The sequence below is a fragment of the Bos indicus x Bos taurus genome, chromosome 3, assembly GCF_003369695.1.
Source record: "Bos indicus x Bos taurus breed Angus x Brahman F1 hybrid chromosome 3, Bos_hybrid_MaternalHap_v2.0, whole genome shotgun sequence".
NCBI lineage: Eukaryota > Metazoa > Chordata > Mammalia > Artiodactyla > Bovidae > Bos > Bos indicus x Bos taurus.
Window position 1 is genome coordinate 108040161 of NC_040078.1, and position 18785 is coordinate 108058945.

The following is an 18785-nucleotide window of genomic DNA, read 5'->3' on the forward strand; positions in this document are numbered from 1 at the left end:
CAGGTGTCCTAATCTGAGCCCCACATCCATTTCCTAGGACTCCTAGCATATGAGTTCCTACCCAGAAAGCCTGACTGGTTGCCTGGCTTATCTAGGACCGTGGCCACCTAAAGGGCCACCAGTCACCCACCCCAGTGCCTGGCACTCTGACTCTGCCCCAGCCCCTTAGCTGGATCCTGCCTTATGCTGACAAACAGCCCCACTCACACCAGCTGCCCAAACCACCCATTCCAGAATCTTAAGCCCCAGCCTACCTACTCAGACCCCAGGCTGCCATCCACCTGTCCCCAGGTGTCACCTTCACCCCATCCAACAGCCCCCCAGACAGGCACGTTCAGAACCTGCAGCCGGTCCACACTGACCCATGCCCTCTGCAGGGCCCTGAAGCCTGGCAGAAAAGTCTCCGAGGCACTTTGACATTAATCAAAGACACTCATAAATAAATATGTGTAAATCAAATGCAAACCAAGGTAGGAATTTACATCTTTCACTGCTGAGTCAGCATCTCCAGACACAGCAGAGGCTGCCTGCAACTCAAGAGGTTTGGGACAAGAGCCCTCCCATCTAGGGGTCCACTGAACAACTCTAGATGTATCATCTGAGATTCTCGAACTTTCAAGTCAGAAGCATCAACCCCCATTTATTGATTGCCTACTACATGCCAGGCATTCTACATACTATAGGCATTCAACGAGATAGCATGCACAGCACTTAGAATGGTAGCTGGCGCCTACCTAGCAAGCACCCAATGTACATGGGCTACTATTAATGTTAATATCTCTTAGTTTCTTCGTTTGTAAAATGAGAATTAGAGTTGCACCTAATTCAGAGTGCTTTGGTGAGGATGCAAGGTGGAAACCCAGGCAGAAGCACAGCACAGGGTAGCACTCAATAAATCTCAGCAATTTTATTAAATACTGTGTGTCCATGCAAACAAGTTCTGGAAAGATATAGCCTTGAGGAGCAGTTAACAGAGGGGAGGTAGAGGGATGAACAGAGGCCCTCCACTTTCTGTTTCGTATATTTCTGAGGCCAAGAATTTTGACAAATGAGTTTGCATGGCTTTCACCAGCAGCAAAAACAAGAAAGCTACTTCTGTTTGGTGGAATAAAAGCCACCAAGGCAGAGACCCTGTCCTGGGAGCACCCATTTCCTAGCTACCTCCTCATGGTTCTGCATGCCTCCCTACTCAGCCTCTGACCTCAGAGACTCTTCTCCAAAAATGGTCAGGGAGAGCAGTCTGCTCTGGACATGGTGTTTATAGTAACAATACTTTATGTGACTTCCCCTCTCTGGCAGGATCAGTAAGCCCAGGAAACCTGAAACTTCTCCAACAAGCTAGGCCAAGTGTGCCTTGACTTAGATGGGGTCCCATGCCCAGAGCCCTCAGACAGGTCATAGGTCTCGATTCATTGCTGCTCCCTGGCCATCACTGCTCCTGTCAGCTTCGAATCTTCATCCAGGTCACAGACAGAGAATGGAATGAGATGACAGAAGCATAACCATGTCATCGTCTGACAGGTCTTTCTTACTGGCACCGCCAGAGACCAGGAATTGGGCTGGGTGCTGGGGAGACAGACACGAACCAGAGCCAGCTGCTCCTCAGAGCTCACAGTACTGCCAGGAGAGACAGATCTACAAAGGGCAATGGCAATGGCATGCCAGCCCACAAATGCTAACACAGAGGTAGTCTTCACAATACAGCATGGAAGCAGGGCAGAAGTTGTGGCTTGGTCTAGAGAGGGAGTGAAAAGAAACCCCAGAGCAGGCGCCCCTTGAACTAGGACCTGAAGGGTGTGATGGGAGGACAGGGGAGGGGGCAGAGAGAAAGGCATTCCAAGGAGAGGGAGCTGTGTGCACACAGGTAAGGAACCATCAGGACCTGATGTGTTTGTGGGAAAGAAGCTCCATGCTGCTGGTTCAGAGGAGAGGCAGGGAGAGGACCAGAGGGGGCTTTGGGTTGGATACTATACACAATGGGGAGCAAGGAACAGCTTCTCGGGAGGCAAGTGACATGTCCGAGTGTGTCTTGGGGGGGCTCTCAGGTTTGATTCAACAAAGGGACTGGAGGAAGGAAGAATGGTCCTAGCCCAGGCCCTCCCAACTTGCACAGTAGCTAGATTTTATCACCTATCCACTCCCCCTTATTCTTTTAACTTTGGTTTCCTGGAGCTCCGGGGGTGTAGGCTATGGCTGTCCCTTGAGGTGCCCAGAGCTAGCAGGCCAATGGGCCTACAGATGGAGGTAAACTGAGGCACTCTACAGAAGAGCCCTTTCCTGGCCGAAATGAGAGCAGGGACATGAATCTGGCATATATTCTGTTCTCAGCCACAAACCAAAGTTGAGACTCCAGGGTGATTTTATCTGCAATGACAAGTCCACCCCCAGGCTCAGACAGGTATTGTTCTGGGCTTAGCAGACATCCCCAAGTCAGACAGATGTCCAGGACTCAAACAGACATTGCCCCCAGGCCAGGAGGATGTTGCACCAGGCCCAGACAGATGCTGTGCCAGGTTCAGATACATGTCCTGGGCCCAGACGAAAGCTTTCCTGGGGCCAGATAATGTTCTGGGCTCAGCCAGGTGTTCCAGCCTCAAACAGATGTTGTCTCCAGCCCAGGCAGATGCTACCCTAAGCTCAGACAGATGTCTGCCACCAGAGATATATAAAGATGCTAAGAGGTCCCTGGGAAAATATAATTCCTAAATTCTCCTTTGCCACTGCCACCCTCCACCTGCTACTCCTGAGAAAGTTGAGGAAGGCCAGCACTGAACCCAGCCAGCTCTCTCCAGGCCCTCCCAACTTGCACAGCCAAAGAGCTGTATTATTCTGTCTTTCCCCCTGACTCCAAGCTGGCCTGCTGCACGGAGGGAAAGAAGGCACATTCGGTGGGGCAATGAAGGAGGCACATGGACAAGAGCACAGAGCATCTGCGCCATCTGTGGCATGGTAGACAATGGAACCCGGGCCACCGAGATGACTCTGTACAAAGGGGACTAGGTGGGGATCAGAGCTGATGTAAAGACTAAGCCCACTTAGTCTTACCTCAAACCCCACACTCTGGGACTGGAGGGGGGAAGTCCTGTGACCTCATCTCCATACTCGTACCCTGACCAACGCCCTAGAAATGCCATTTCTGAGTCATTTGAAAGTAACTACTGCTCCAAAGTTGCACTAAGCTAGAGACGAAGACAGAAATTTGGAAGTGTGGACATTAAGTGAGAGTGAGTCCCATTCATCAGCTTGGTCCTGGCTGGAAGAATGCCCTTCTTTCCCCAAGAGCCCTCATAGGGGCATTGCAGACTAGGAAGAGAAAAGAACTATCCCATCACTGCCATGCCGCTCCCATCAGGAGACAGAGCTTTGTTAACTGCAGCTTTGCAGAAGTTACAGCTTTCCCAATCCAAGCCACTAGACTTGAGGTACAGAAATGAGAGGGGTTACAGTGAGACCCTGACCTCCCCATCTCCCCATCTGCCATAAGGGGCTCCCCCACTAGACTCAGTCTATTCTGAAGGGGAGTTCCTAGAAGCAGCAGCTCATGCATATGTAAATAAAGCATAAGCCACGCCCCCCCGTGAAGTCAGGACCTCCCTCCAGCTCTACCTCCTCCCCCTCAAGAGCCTCCTGGAGACTAAGGAAGGTGAGGTGTGGTCTTTGCAAGCACTGTCAATGGCAAGCACTGTCTGAAACAACCGCAAACACTAATGCACACATATTAACACAAACCAAGCACAAACACCCTAACACAAGCACAGAAATACTTACGCACATCTGTAAAATACAAACAGGAATTCGTGCAGGCATGCTAACCTGCAGCTGCCAACCTATACAAGCACACCAAGCCCCCAGCTCACTGCTGTAAACACCCTAAGGCACACAGACACAAGGAACTCCCTTCCAGCTCCCTCCCTTCCAGACTACTCGAGCTGCCCACCCCCACCCTCAGCCGGCCAGAGGCAACACCAAGCCCAGGAAGGCACATCCCTTGTCTAACAATGATGACAAGAACTTAAATTATCACTCGTTGCTCCCACCCCACCCTGTGGTGGTGAATTTTGCAGCCATCCAGATAAAAAGTGTGTTAAAAAAAAAAAAGTGAGAGAGAGAGAAACTCAAACCCAGCCCCAGCCTTTCAGAGTGATTAATCCCTGCTAATGATTTACCGATTTGCAGAGAGCGTGTTCTGCATAACCGGATTGTGGGCATTAACACCAGCTCAGAGGCTGCCATTCTGCTAAAAACGAAAGTAAATTTCAAGAGCAATTGACCACCCCTAATTTGAATATCCTACTGATGCACTGGGAGGACCCTCACCCCCACCCATCGACCTAGAAGGCTGAGGCAAGGGAAAAAACACAAGGAAAGGTTCATTCCTAAAAGATATCTCACCTTTCATCCTTCTTTCTCGTCCCCAAGACTGAGAAATAGGGAAACTTAATAGGTGAGATGAAGGATGCCTCATTCTCCTCTGCCAAAGGCAGCCGCGCCTCTCCTATATTCTGGTCCCCTATACGCGACTCTCAGGAGCACAGGAAGGACAAAAGAAGAAGACACCTGGAGGGGCTGAGTTCAGAGGGAGAGAGGAGGGGGTTTGAGAGCTCAGAATAGAGTGATCCCATCCCATGTGGGAAGGATCTCTTGATAGTGGGGAGTGCTATGAATCCGTCTAGCTGGCACCAACCTGCAGGGAGGAAGTGGATGTACCTACCCAGGCTGGGCTTCCTAGGTGGCACTAGTGGTAAAGAACCCCCCTGCCAACGCAGGAGACATAAGAGACTCAGGTTCAATCCCTGGGTCGGGAAGATTCCCCAGGAGGAGGGTATGGCAACACACTCCCATCATTCTTGCCTGGAACATCCCATGGACAGAGGAGCCTGGTATGCTACAGTCCATGGGGTCACAAAGAGTCAGACACGACTGAAGCGACTGAGCACGCAGGCAGGCGGGAATCTGAGACAGCCGGGACCCTGCCAGACGCTTCCAGTCAGAAACACGTTCCAGCCCAGAACAAGCAGGGTGTGGGCGTGGTCGCTCCTGACACCCCTTAGCAAGAACTGGTTGAGGGAACAGGCAGGTTCTGCTCCTGCTCTCACAGCCTCTTACTCACCCCTGGCAGCCAGGCAGGAAAACCAAGCCACGCTCTCCCTTTCCAAGTTTCCATCCAGGCAGTGATCTCATCCCGCCTCCACAAGAACCCAGTGGAGACTGTCCTGCCCATCTTACAGATGAGGACACTGAGGTTCACAGAGATCAGGAGAGCTGAGATTGGTGTCATCAGGCAGGTCTGAGTTAAGATGGAACCTAGGGCTCCTTGACACTGAAAACATAGGATCTGGAGCATAAGGGAAAGATTGGTGGGCTGAGAAGGGAACGGAAGCAGCCTTCCCCCGTTTTGCCCCCCTTCCCACTCAGCCTGCCTTGGACAAAGACTTCAAGCCCATGCACACAGGAGGGCATCCTAGGACATGAGCTCCTCCCAGAAGCCCTCCCTACAAGCCTAATCTCTCCTCTCTTTACCTCCACTCAGCATTCCTGACTTGCGAGGGATCCAGGTAGAGTGTCCGGAGCCCCTTTTCCTCCAATATTGAAAAGGCCTTGGGGACTCCCCTGGTGGTCCAGTGGCTAGGACTCCACACTCCCAATACAAGGGGCTCAGCTTTGATCCCTGGATGGGGAACTAGATCCCACATGCCACAACTAAGAGTTTGCATGCCCCAGCCAAAACCCAATACGGTCAAATAAATAAATATAAATAAATATTTTAAAAAGAAGAAGAAGAAAAGGCCTTAGGTCTGTGGCTGCATCTGCTCTCAGGGCTCCCCTGGACTCCGAGGACCCACTGACCCATTGCAACAAGACATAATGGCAGGAGCCCAGAGACCAAAGCGGGAAAGCAGCTGGACCCAGCTGCCCCCTCTTCCTCCCTCCCAAACCTCATTCAGTGCACCATTGTGCATGCTCGCCTGTCTGGGATGTGCATCTAGAATATTATAGTGCGTGTGCGGCTGCCCTGCTGCTTGCTGATGGCGAGTATGGTCATATTCTACAGGCCGCCTCTGAATCTCTCAGGCGGGAGTGTGAATGTAGATTGTGGGGTTTGTGTCTCTGACTTGAGACTTTTCGGAGAGAGGATATGGGGGCTTGTGTAGCTGCAGTTCATCCCCACAGAGCCTCCCCACTGCAGCCCCTCCGGCTCAGAGACCCCCCACAGCGAGGGCCCCATCTGCTGGAGGCTCGCTGACCTGTGTCAAATGAGCAGGCGCTCGGTCACACTCCAGGGCCTGGAGGAGGCCTCGCCATTCTGGGAAAGCCCAGGCAGCTCCTGGCCTGGGGGCAGGCTGGGCAGGGGCCCCCGCTGGGGAGGGAGGCCAGGGAGCCTCTGAGGCTGGCGGCGGCCTGGCTGGGAGCTGCCCTCCACAGACAAGGAGAGTGGGGGGAAAAAAAAAACATATGAAAAGAAAGGGCTTTCCTGCTTCCTTCAAATGAATGGGGCCGCTGAATTGCATGGGCTAAGCTCTGGGCTAGGCACAGCCCCATCCTGGGCTTTCTGATCCCTTGTGTAGATGGGTTAGTTCCTACAGGGTGTAGGTGTCTATGTGATGCATGGGGTGGGCCTTCTCTGTATCTGTGCATGGGGTGGGAGAGTGCATGCTCACATTTGTGAATACAAGAGGGTGTGCCCATTTGTGTGAACTGGCATGCCAGCTGACAGCCTCCGTGCTTGTCACCCCAGGGGCCTGTAGGTCTCCTATAGGTCTGGGTCTAGTAGGCTGAAGGAGAATGCCTGCTTGAGCTGACTTCAGCCTCGGTGTGGACTCTGCAAATGTTGAGACACATGTCTGTATTTATCATCGTGTGTTGGTTTGTGTTGGAGAAAGCAATGGCACCCCACTCCAGTACTCTTGCCTGGAAAATCCCATGGATGGAGGAGCCTAGTAGGCTGCAGTCCATGGGGTCGCTAAGAGTCGGACACGACTGAGTGACTTCACTTTCACTTTTCACTTTCCTGCATTGGAGAAGGAAATGGCAACCCACTCCAGTGTTCTTGCCTGGAGAATCCCAGGGACGGGGGAGCCTGGTGGGCTGCCGTCTATGGGGTCGCACAGAGTCGGACACGACTAAAGTGACTTAGCAGCAGCAGCAGTTGATTTGTGTGACTTTGAATATCTGACCTAATGATGTGAGTCCATGTGTTCCTATTATGAATCTGTATGTCTGTCCTCAGGCTAAATTTCATGTGTGTATCTGCATGTTATGTGTATTTTTGTGTGTGTGAATGCACATCTGTTCACATGCCTAAACCACTCTGTGTCTGCACGGGTCAGGTGGGTATCTGACTTCCATCTTCCAGGTTTTCTCTGTGGTCTACGAGGGCAGGACTCCTAGATAGAGGGGATGCTCTGTAGTGGGTATCTCTGCCACTAGCCATGTCATCGCCCTCAGTGTCCTGCATAGAATCTCGAAGAGCAAGAGCAAAGGGCATGGGACTTCCCTATCAATCCAGTGGTTAAGACTTCACCTTCCAATACAGGGGGTACAGGTTTGATCCCTGGTTAGGGAGCTAAGATCACACATGCCTCGAGGCCAAAACAAAAACAAAAAAAAACAGAAACAACATTGTAACAAATTCAATACAGATGTTAAAAGTGGTCCACATCAAAAAATATCTTTAAAAAGAAAAAAAGAGCAAACAGAATACTGAGACTTCCTAGGAAAAACTTAACTCTCAAATACAAGAAAATTGTGACTCAAGACCAAACGCATATCATTGTAGAGGATCTAAAACTTTGAAAGCAGAGAAAGAAATGTTATCCTTTCCTACTTCACACTGCTGTTAACCCAGGACAACATCTCATACTAAGAGGGCATCTAAATTACATGCTTTGTTTCATCCTTGTAGCTCCAAAACAAACCTGAGAAGTAGGCATTTCTGTCCTTGTTTTTATACGAAGAAACTGAGGCTCCAAAGGCAAAGCAAAGAGCAGGGCTGTTAAAAGGATTAATGCGATTGCGACTAGATTTGCTAGCCGACAAGCTGGTAACTTGCTTAGGAGTCTGGTTTTGCTGCAGCCACCCCTCAATTCAGCACAGACTTGGGAATTTGCCTTCAGGAGCACCAGCTGGCCAGAGGTAGGGCAGTAAGCTTTCTCTGCTGTGAAGGCCAAAGTCACTGCCTCCACAGGAAACTTCCCCTTCCGCAGCCTGGGGAGAACGATGGGGAGCCATGGGGAGTGGGACTTCCCCATCATTCTCCACAGGGTGAGGCTTGTTCTGAGCCCTTGAACAGGCCTCAGTTCCTTCATCTGTGCAATGGGAGAACAATTCTAGTGCTCTCTCCTGGGGCTGAGAGTAGCAGGTAACATCATGAATGAAAAGCATTTATTCGTTAAAACATCCATTGCTCATGGTGACCATTCCAAACAACATCTGTCCACTGTCCAGACATTTCCCTTCCTCCAACAGAAACTGAGACAGGTTCATAGACTCAGACCATCAGAGCTGGAAGGGAGGTTACCAAAGAGGTCATAGTATCCGAACCTCCACATCCCCACTCTGCAGATGAGGGAATGGCGATTTAGTTAGATAGTGGGAGTAACCTCTTCCTTCACTGGGTGCTAACAATAGAAACAACAAGAGTAAAAGCCCTTTCTGAGTCCTACTCCCTCCCACTGTCTTGTACCACTCTATGACTTACCTTAGTGAGACAGGTGGGCTGCCTATGGTACTGATAGTCCCAATCTACAGGTAAAAGAACAAACCAGGAAGTTATTCTTGCCCAGGAAGATAGTGGCAGGTCCAGGTTGGAAGCCTAAGCCTCAATGTCACAGCGTCCTGGTTAGCACCGGAGTGAAAGGGGACTTCACTACGAATTCCCAGGTGTCGTCCTAACTCCTGGGCCTGGGAGAGAGGTCAGGAAGTCCTGGGATGCTGCAAGGCGACAACTTCCTGGGCCAGAGTCCAGGAAAGCCCAGCATTTTTAGCCAGGTTCAGACACACAGCTCCATCACAGCTCTTGCAATAGAGATGGGACCTAAGCAGCTTGCTCAGGACAGTGGCCAAAGGCCACTCTCCCTTGCAGGCTAGCCAGAGGCTAGTCCTGGGGCATTCCAGGCCTGGATAAGCACATCTGTGCCCCTGTCACTGTTGACTCTGTCCCAGTCACCCCCTCTGCAGCTGCCACCTGAGCCCCCATCATCCTTCACACACTGAAGCTTTTATTCCACTGTCCTGACCCGCCAGTAGGGCCCTAGCTGGGCCCCCAGCCTGGTCCTGCAGTCTGGGGCCCTGGGGCCCTGGAATCTATGAATCCACTGGAGGCAAGGTCAGTGACAGAATAGAGGTGAACTGGCAGCTGGAAGACTCCGAGACAAGCCTCAGCATGGGAAGAGTGGAGGCTCAGCTCATTCCACACAACCCCCAGCCAACGTGTCACGGAAGAGCTGATGCTGAGGCCTAAGTCCACTAAAGATCCTTCAGGGAGCCCTCAAAGACCTGGGGGATGAGGAGATACCCCAGCCTTGCCAACAAGGAAGGCCTCTTCAATCCCAGTGCCCTTTTCAGCAGCCCCAAGCAAGTGGGTTAAACTCCAGCCCAGGGTTCCCTGCAAAGCTGGACAGCTCCCGGCCTGCACTCCAGATTTCTGAGGTGCCAGTGCCCTTCCCCAAGTCCACGCGGCTCCTCACCTAGAGCAAGTTTCCCCCCAGGCGTGACCCTGCCATGACCCAGGCCAATGAGCCATGCAGGCAGGAAGGAGAAGGAGTGAGAAGGCGGCAGTGGCGTGGGTCAGATATCCGTGGGCCCTGTTTGTCCACCAGCCCTGTCAGCGGCATTTCCCCGGAGCCAGTCTCCACCTCGAGGTCCTCTCACTCAGGAACCTCGGAATCGGCCTGGTTACTGGAACTCCGGTCTCCCCCACAGCATCGCTGCCGCCGACCGTTTCGGCGCGGAGCCACCCGCGCGGTACTCACCTGGGCCATGGTACCCTGGAGAAGAGTCCATGAGAGGCGTGAGGTCGGGCCGGTACGCCTCTGCCCGCGCCGGATGCTCTCTCAGGGCCGCGGAGGTCGACGGAGTTGCGCTGGATGGTCTAGAGGACGAAGAAGGGAAACCGAGACGGGCCGGGGAGGCGCGCAGAGGAGAGCTCCGCGCCCGCTGGAAGCCGTGGGAGGCGAGGCGGGCAAGGTGACCAACCGAGCCGGGGACCCGCGCCGCCTGCAGCTCGCGGCCGCCGAGACCCGCGGGAATCCCGGCCCGCCGGCGGCGGCACTGCGGAGGGAGGAGCGCGGGGCTAAGCGGCTTCTCGGAGCCGGAGCGCCTCCCGGAGCCCGCCATCCCCGCCACCGCCTCTGGCCACCCGGGCGGGAGACCTGCGGGAATTCTGCTCGCGTGGAGCGTGGGACCCGCCGGGCTCGGAGTCTCCAGAGACCGGGGAAAGCGGGCCCACGCAGCCAGGACGAGAGGGGGTGCGGTCCCAGTACCACCCCCGCGCCACTCCCCACGTGGCGGCCGCGCCCCCGGGGCGTGAGTGTGTATGCGGACTGTAGGGGGGCTGTGAATGAAGCCCCAGCGGCCAATCAGCATGGCCGGCGCTCGGGACCCCGGGAGTGAGGCCCAATGGCGAGCTCTGGGCGGCCCGGCCGGGAGGCAGGCGGGCGCGGGGGGCGGGGGCCGGGGCCGCGGGGGGGCGGGAGGCGGCTCCGCGGGCAGCCAATGGGCGGCGGGTGGGGTGGGGCTCCGGAGCGCCGAGCGGGTCCCGGCTTTAAGCCGGCGGAGCGCGGCGGCGGGGCCCGCAGACGGAGAGGAGCGGCGGCGCGGCGCGGCGCGGGGCGCGGGGCGGCATGGCCACCACCGCGCAGTACTTGCCGCGGGGCCCCGGCGGCGGAGCCGGGGGCACAGGACCGCTTATGCACCCGGATGCCGCGGCAGCAGCGGCAGCGGCTGCGGCCGCCGAGCGGTTGCACGCGGGGGCCGCGTACCGCGAAGTGCAGAAGCTGATGCACCACGAGTGGCTGGGCGCGGGCGCGGGCCACCCAGTGGGCCTAGCGCACCCCCAGTGGTTACCCACGGGAGGAGGCGGCGGCGGCGACTGGACCGGCGGCCCGCACCTGGAACACGGCAAGGCGGGAGGCGGCGGCACCGGCCGAGCCGACGACGGTGGCGGAGGCGGCGGTTTCCACGCGCGCCTGGTGCACCAGGGGGCGGCCCACGCGGGCGCGGCATGGGCGCAGGGCGGCACGGCACATCACTTGGGCCCCGCCATGTCTCCGTCGCCAGGGGCCGGCGGGGGCCACCAGCCCCAACCGCTGGGGTTGTACGCGCAGGCGGCCTACCCCGGGGGCGGCGGCGGCGGCCTGGCCGGGATGCTGGCGGCGGGCGGTGGCGGTGCGGGGCCGGGCCTGCACCACGCGCTGCACGAGGACGGCCACGAGGCGCAGCTGGAGCCGTCGCCTCCGCCGCACCTGGGCGCCCACGGACACGCACACGGACATGCACACGCTGGCGGCCTGCACGCGGCGGCGGCGCACCTGCACCCGGGGGCGGGCGGCGGTGGCTCGTCGGTGGGCGAGCACTCGGACGAGGACGCGCCCAGCTCGGACGACCTGGAGCAGTTCGCCAAGCAGTTCAAGCAGCGGCGCATCAAGCTGGGCTTCACGCAGGCCGACGTGGGGCTGGCGCTGGGCACGCTGTACGGTAACGTGTTCTCGCAGACCACCATCTGCCGCTTCGAGGCCCTGCAGCTGAGCTTCAAGAACATGTGCAAGCTCAAGCCGCTGCTCAACAAGTGGCTGGAGGAGACCGACTCGTCCAGCGGCAGCCCCACCAACCTGGACAAGATCGCGGCGCAGGGCCGCAAGCGCAAGAAGCGCACGTCCATCGAGGTGGGGGTCAAAGGCGCGCTCGAGAGCCACTTTCTCAAGTGCCCCAAGCCCTCGGCGCACGAGATCACAGGCTTGGCCGACAGCCTGCAGCTGGAGAAGGAGGTGGTGCGGGTCTGGTTCTGCAACCGGCGGCAGAAGGAGAAGCGCATGACCCCGGCTGCCGGCGCCGGCCACCCGCCCATGGACGACGTTTACGCCCCCGGCGAGCTGGGGCCCGGCGGGGGCAGCGCGTCGCCGCCCTCGGCGCCCCCGCCGCCCCCGCCGGCCGCTCTGCACCACCACCACCACCACACACTGCCGGGCTCCGTGCAGTGACCCCGCGGGCCGGGCCCCCCGCCGGTGCGCGGCGAGGCGCCGCGCGGCCTGAACTCTTTTTTGTTCGGTTGCTTTGGATTTTACAAAAAGCCCAAACTTTCGAATAAAACCAAACACCCGGACCACCCTCTCCTGCGAGCGGCGAAGACGGCCGACAGGCTGCGTCGCCCGAGCCCCGAGAGAGAGGAGCGAAGATCCGGAACGCGCCAACTCACCCTGGGCATCCTGCCCGCCGCCTGCTCCCTGCCCCCAACCCCTCGACGACCCCCGCCCCTGCCCCCTCGGGCTGTTCGGGGCCGGATCCCGGCAGCGGCCTCCCCACAGCGACAGGTAACGCGGTACGGGGTTAGGGATTCCCCGGGAGAGAGGACGAAGAGAGGCACTCCCCATCCCTCTTCCCCGCGCGGATCCCCGAGCCTGCGGGTCGCGGGTGGGGAACTGTCACCTTATTCGCTCCACGCCTCTTCTCTCCCATAAGGATGCGCCCCATCCCCCTTACCCTTCTTCCGGGCTTGGTTTTTTACAGTTTTTATTTATTCATGGAGCCTCTCGGCTCCTGGGGTCCTTCTAACTCCGCCCGCGCCCTTAATTTAAATCGCTGTATACTGTATTTATCGGGGCCCCGGAGGGGAGGCCGCGAGAGCCGCGTCTGTGTATAAAAGCAGGAAATAGCCAAAGCTTTAATCTAGCCTAATTTATTTTTCCCCTTACCTTCCCTATCTTACCCCTCAAAAAAAAAAAAAAAAAAAGGCAAAACAAACAAAAAAAAAAACTAACAAAAAAAAAATTCGAGTGTTCATTTTTCGTTTCGTTTTACCCGAGCTTCTGCTCGGTTCCCGGCCACGCTGGAGGAATCTGCGCTCCCACGCACACGCGGATGGGAAGGGGCTTCTGCCCCGCCGTTGACCGACCAGCAAGAAGCAGGGCCCTGGCTCCCCGCGGGGCCCTGCCCTCCTGGCCACAAACAAACGAAACTTGGAAAAGTTGGAGATATTTTTTAACCAGCTGTAGAAATAAGCCGTTCCCTGAGAACCTTCTGCCTGAATCCGCTCCCTTTCCAGCCCCCTAGGACGCGGGATGCTGGGGGAGGCCTGGAGAGAAATTCCCCAAGTTTGGGGTGAGGTGGGAACCATGTAAATATGTAGGATATGTACACACTGGCGGGGAGAAAGAAACATTTTGTGCTTGGTTTTTATTTTTGGTTTTCCGGGTTGCCCTCCCTCCCTATCCTGAAGGATTTTGTACACTCACTAATCCGAAAAAGATATTTTAATATGATTTCCAGATTTCTGATCCATCTCTATTTATTTTCTGGATGTGTTTGGAGCTTCCCCCTTCTCCATTTCTTGTTCTGTTACCGTTTGAATTTAAATTTTGTTATTTTATTTTTATTATTTTTTGGAACAATGTTTTGGTGCATTCTCTTTGTATCCTTATTGCAAAAAAAAAAAAAAAAAGTAATAATAATGTAGACTGGGAAGTTCCCTTTATATTTATGTTATAGTAAATATTTTATTACTCACATAAACATGTACCCCAGGGCTGTGTCCTGTCCTCCTTACTACTAGGGCTGGGTTGGTTCATGGGTGATGTGATGGGATACCCTGGCTTGCCTCCCCCAAAGTCTGACATCACTATCTTGGAGGAAGGTGACCACACAGACCTTCTTCTAGGCCAGTATTGGGGCAGCTTGTTACTTGGGTACCAGTTGGGCCCTTGCCTCAGATGAGTGAAGTTAGGGAAGATAAAGCCGCCTCATATCCCCCTCCCATAAACAGACTGTCCTGGGATCTGACCAGGGCATAAGACACTGCAGACACCGCACCGAATTCGGATCAACATTCCTCAGGCACAACTCAACTGCTCTTCTGAGCCAAGGAAGAAGCCTGCCTCTCTCTACCTGGCCCACCAGCCAGGTATCTCTGTATTTACATTCCCCCCAACACACACACCCACCCCTGACTTTGGCTTCACTTTGCACTTCCTGGGTGGAGCCCAGGCCAACTTCATCATTCCAGGTCTTGGGGCAGGTGGAAGCGAGTCAGGTCCCACCAGATCACCCCAGCTGGCGTTCCACCTGCAAACAAATGGTACCTGAACCTGCCTGGATCCACTAAGAGCCCTAGCAGCTCAGACGGGGTCCTGCAGGAGTTAAATGGCCTGGGGAGGGACTCCCACGTGTTTGAGCAAAGCCAGTACTCCTTCTCTACAGGCAAACGACCTGCCCCAACTTCTCTCAGGGAGGAGCAAGGGCAAGAACATCTGTGCCACCAGAAAGCCCTGGCATCTCCTCTCCAGGGCTGGGTCACCAAGGGAACCCCACACTCCTCAGGGAGTGGTTGCCTCTGCCTATGGAAGACTCCAGGGCCGTGCACTCATGACCTGGGGAAGAGAAGCAGCCATGCTCAGACATCCCCCTGTCGAGCCTTCAGCACAGCGTCCCCCGCTTCCCCAGAGTCAGGATGGTGAAGGCAGCTCTGGGTTCCAGAGCCAAAGCCCCTGACTATCTGTGTCCCAGCGAAGATCCTTTGTCCTTTAAAACAACTCCTCTTAAAAATACTAATAAAAACAGCTCTTCCTGTTTCCTCCGTAGATGCGGTTCTTTTCCCATCTTAGGAGAAACCACATGAGGTTTATCTTACTCTTCGTGGAGACAAAGCTTGAAGGCACAATTGCTTGCCCGGCGAGAAAGTTGTGTCCCTAGCGAGGGTATGTGTATGACTCCCTCCTGCCGGGGAAGCTGTCGAAGCCCAGGTCTGTGAGAGGCCTTGGCTCCAGCCGACAGAATCTTGGGTGCCCAGAGAGGGGTTCCCAGGCCCCCAAGTTGGCTGTCTCTGGCAGGTTTGGGCCTCGGGATGACTTTTTCGATGCTGCAGGTTCCTGGAGACACCCAGAGCTCTGCCCCACTCAGTCTCGGGAGAGAGTTGTCCCTCCAAGTACAGAGGCCATCATGGTTTTCACAGGCTTAGCCTCTCACAGCTTGTTTATTTTTCCCCTTACACCTTCGGTCCAGCCTAGTAAGCAATTAGCCCTGCAGTTGGCACCCGTGTCCTAGCCATCCCATTTCCCAAATCGGCAGGCCAGGGAGCCTCCCCAGGCTTTTTACAAGGGAGGTTAGAAACTTTACCTGCCGGTTGGGTGGCAGCACAACCAGGAGCCCCTGGCCACCCCAGCTCAGCCTCTCATCTCCAACTTTGAAGGAATCGCACGCTCCCTCCCTGTTCCTTCCTTCCTGGATTCGGCCCAGCCTCAAGGCCCTGAAATGGAAGCCAACGTAGCTCAGAGCTCCCTGCCGCCTGAGTGCAGCAGGTTTGGAGGTTGGAAAGGGCGTCCGGGAAGAGGGGGGCCCTTCCCTGGCCTCTGCCTGCAGCTGACACCAATTGAGTGATTGATTTCCTAATTGTCTGCTTAATCCGGTCCAAGGGGTGGATTTATTATTTAAGCAAGTCAACTCCAAAACATCCAAACAATGCAGTCCCCCAAGATCCAACAGCAGCTGAGGAGCAGAACAAAAAGAGGGGAAAAAGTGGGAAAGGGGACGGAAGAAAATCTTCCATTTGGCTGCAGTTTTGCTTAATGAGACACCAGCTTGGGACAGCTACCCGCTGACCCACCCCTTGGTCGCAGAAGGCCCTAGGGGGCTCCTTCCCCTGGTCTCCAGCCTGGGTTGATGGTAGGAAACACAACATATCTGACATTATAAGAAGGAAACCATAGGACCTACGGGGCAATATTTTTCCCTGGAGTCTTACTCCCCAGGTAGAATAGAGTTTAGAAATGGCAGGCAGCTGTGAGCTTGACCTTGGTTTTTCCAGCCCATATATATGGGGGTCTACCTGCTCACTCCTGAGAGCTCCAAACTTCCTTTTGTTCAAGAGAGCCAGATGTCCCTAGCATTGACCTCCCAAGCTTTCCCCAGTGGATTTGGGATTTTCTCATCCCATCTCCCTCCTCTTCTCACTGGAACAAAATTCTTTTCATAGATCAGACAACCACTGATTCTGGTAGTTAAAAGAGTGCCTCCCTCTCCCCGCAGGAACCTATGGGTGTTGGTGTGTGAAGGTGTACGTGTGCTCCTGTGCCTGTAAATCCATAGCTGCTCCCAGAGATAGGAGCGGGGAAAGGAAGTCCATGCTACACTGCTGCTGCTTTGAGCTGGGAGAATATTTGCAGGGTGGGGGTTGGCTAACGTGCAAAGAAGAAAGGTGGCTATTGTGGTTGCCTGGGATCATCAAGGCAGATTTGGAAGGTGCCCGCCCCTGAATTTCAAGGATGCCTGTATTCCCCACTACCACTTGCCCCAGGAGTTTGCACTGGCTTCTATGTCGCATAGCTTAGAACCTGTGCCATCATCTTTTGACCCCAGGACTCCACTAGGGGTCCACAGGACTAGCTGACCCCCAGCTGCAACTGCCCGCTGAGGGCTCTTTAGAATCAATTCTCCTCCAAAGAGGCTCTGGGCCAACATGGGGGAGGGTCAAGCCTCCCGTGACATCTCCAGGCCCAGGCTTTTGCCAGCAGGGCTTGAGCTCCAGAAAGGAGACCCACCTGAGCAGGGAGAGGAGAAAGAGGAAGTTAGTTACCTGGCCTGGAGGCTCCCCCTAGGCTTAGCAAAGGGGATTCATCCGGGTTTTCTGGCTTAGTGAGCATAGTGACCAGAGGAGCCATGGATCGTGTCCCTGCAGAGCATATGGGAAGGCCCTGGAGTTAGTATTTGCCCTCCTTCAAGGCTCCCCTTGCCACTTGGGAGGCCTCCGTGTGGGAGGACTGCCCTCTATTGGCCCCTGAGCTGGGACGTGGCGGCATCACCAGGGCCACCTCACGGCTGAGCATACCCCAAAATCAGCATTAAGTTGGCTACACGCTGAGGGGTGCCAGGTAGAGCAGAGGCAACCTTAGCCTTCAAAGGAAGTGATCTGGCTTTACACACACACAGACTTGCCCGTGACCCTTCCTTCTCCATCTACCACCCAGCCTGTGCCCCAGCCATCCTCAGAAATTCTCCATCACGGCTGCCTCCTCTGCTTCTGCCCCACTCACACCCATCACCACCACTCCTCCTCTCAACCAGCTAAAACCCCAATGCACATTCTGCTAGCTCGCTCACTCACGCACATGCTGATACTCGCAGGCACACCCGTACCACCGTCTGGCTGTCCGATGCCAGCTTCAAGGCCTTTAGCATCGAGCTCTCCAGAGTCGCTGGGTACCTGCGCCTGTGCTTATTTGATTTAACACACGCAGCCTCCTTTCCATCCCTTGGCAGGGTCCCCTCCTCTCAGGATTTTCAAACACTCACCCTACAAGCTGCTTTCCAGACACATCCCTGCCCATCATTGTTCCCAACTCCTCCCAGATCTCGCCTGCTCCCTTCAGATAATTAAAGTTAGGCTGTGTGTTTGTATGTATGTGTGATCTTATTTTTTAAACACACACCCCCACACATACATATGCGTGTATATATACAAACACACACAGCAATTAGATCTATCCGTTCCTGCCGTCGTCCCTCTTGTGCTAAACACATGTCCCCCATCGCCACGCCATGAACCCAGCATCTCGTAGTCATGGGCTCTTGATCTTTCTCTTTCTCTCTCTCTTTCACACACACACACAGATACACACTGGCACTTTCACACACCCACCCCCAGCTCCTTGGTGTTTCTCCAGGGGCACGACCTACCTCCCACCCACCTCCAGGACATCTGAATGGACTCCGCTCAGAAGAGCCAAGTACCAGGAGGACTCTGCTTCAGCGCTACCCGCCCCCACGCACACACCCCCAGTGGACATGTCTCTGGCTGAGCCTGACCAGGGTGGGTCTGGGTATTATTAGGCTGCAGAGACAGCACGGAGGCATATGGTCTCGTACACAAGAAATAATGTTCATGTTAAATCAGACCTCATGCATAATGCATGGTGCCTGATCTCACATTATTTTGGGTGTTCGTCAAAATCAGTGTTCTTTCTTGTGAGGGCTCCTGGAAAGAAGGGGAAAAGGCGTTTGCTGATTGCACCCGCAGCCTGGACCAGGGAGCCGAACGTGCCCGGAGAGCCTCCCTCTGGCCCCACTTCACCCACCAGTGGGTCTCATCCCTCTGTCCCCCTCTGTCTTTCCACATGAAAGGAGGGGCTGACTCGGGTTTGGAGCAGGCGTAAAGCCCCGTGTTATTTTTATTTCTTTTCTCTCGGCTCTCTTGTCCCCGGAGGGTTCTGGGGACTAGCAGTGCCTCGTCGTTCACACACCCGATTCATTTGCCGTTTTATGAACTCCCCTTTGATTCATCGCCTCCCTAAGTCAATGATTCACTCCTGATGGCTTTTCAGAAATCCTTCTTCAAAGGCTCCAGATTATTCAGCTCTGAGCAGGAGCAGACCTGGACCCTGTGCTGCAGCTGCCCTCCCTGCTTAGGGTGGGAAGTTGTCACTATTCTCCGCCTCTCCCAGGGGCTGGGCAGCCCGGGGAGGAGGGAGTGCCCCCTCCACGCAGAAGCTGCTAGAGTTGACCCCTGCAGCTCATGGACAGACCTGGCCTTCTGGCAAAGCCCCCTCCTGCCACTGTAGGTCACCTGCCTTTCCCCAGTGTCA

General features: G+C 55.3%; 2 protein-coding genes across 2 annotated transcripts in view; one reads left to right on the forward strand and one right to left on the reverse strand.

Moving 5' to 3' along the window:
• Nucleotides 1–10584, reverse strand: part of LOC113890363 — a 50069-nt gene extending 39485 nt beyond the window's left edge. Inside the window, exon 1 of the mRNA XM_027538258.1 lies at nucleotides 9972–10584. Within this exon, the coding sequence (XP_027394059.1) occupies nucleotides 9972–10584 (613 nt within the window). The remainder of the gene's footprint in view (nucleotides 1–9971) is intronic.
• Nucleotides 10585–10800: 216 nt separating this feature from the next.
• Nucleotides 10801–13737, forward strand: POU3F1 (POU class 3 homeobox 1). The gene has a single exon (XM_027537767.1). It carries the CDS (start codon nucleotides 10842–10844, stop codon nucleotides 12195–12197), a length of 1356 nt encoding a protein of 451 aa, XP_027393568.1. The 5' UTR covers nucleotides 10801–10841; the 3' UTR covers nucleotides 12198–13737.
• The last annotated feature ends 5048 nt before the right edge of the window (nucleotides 13738–18785 follow it).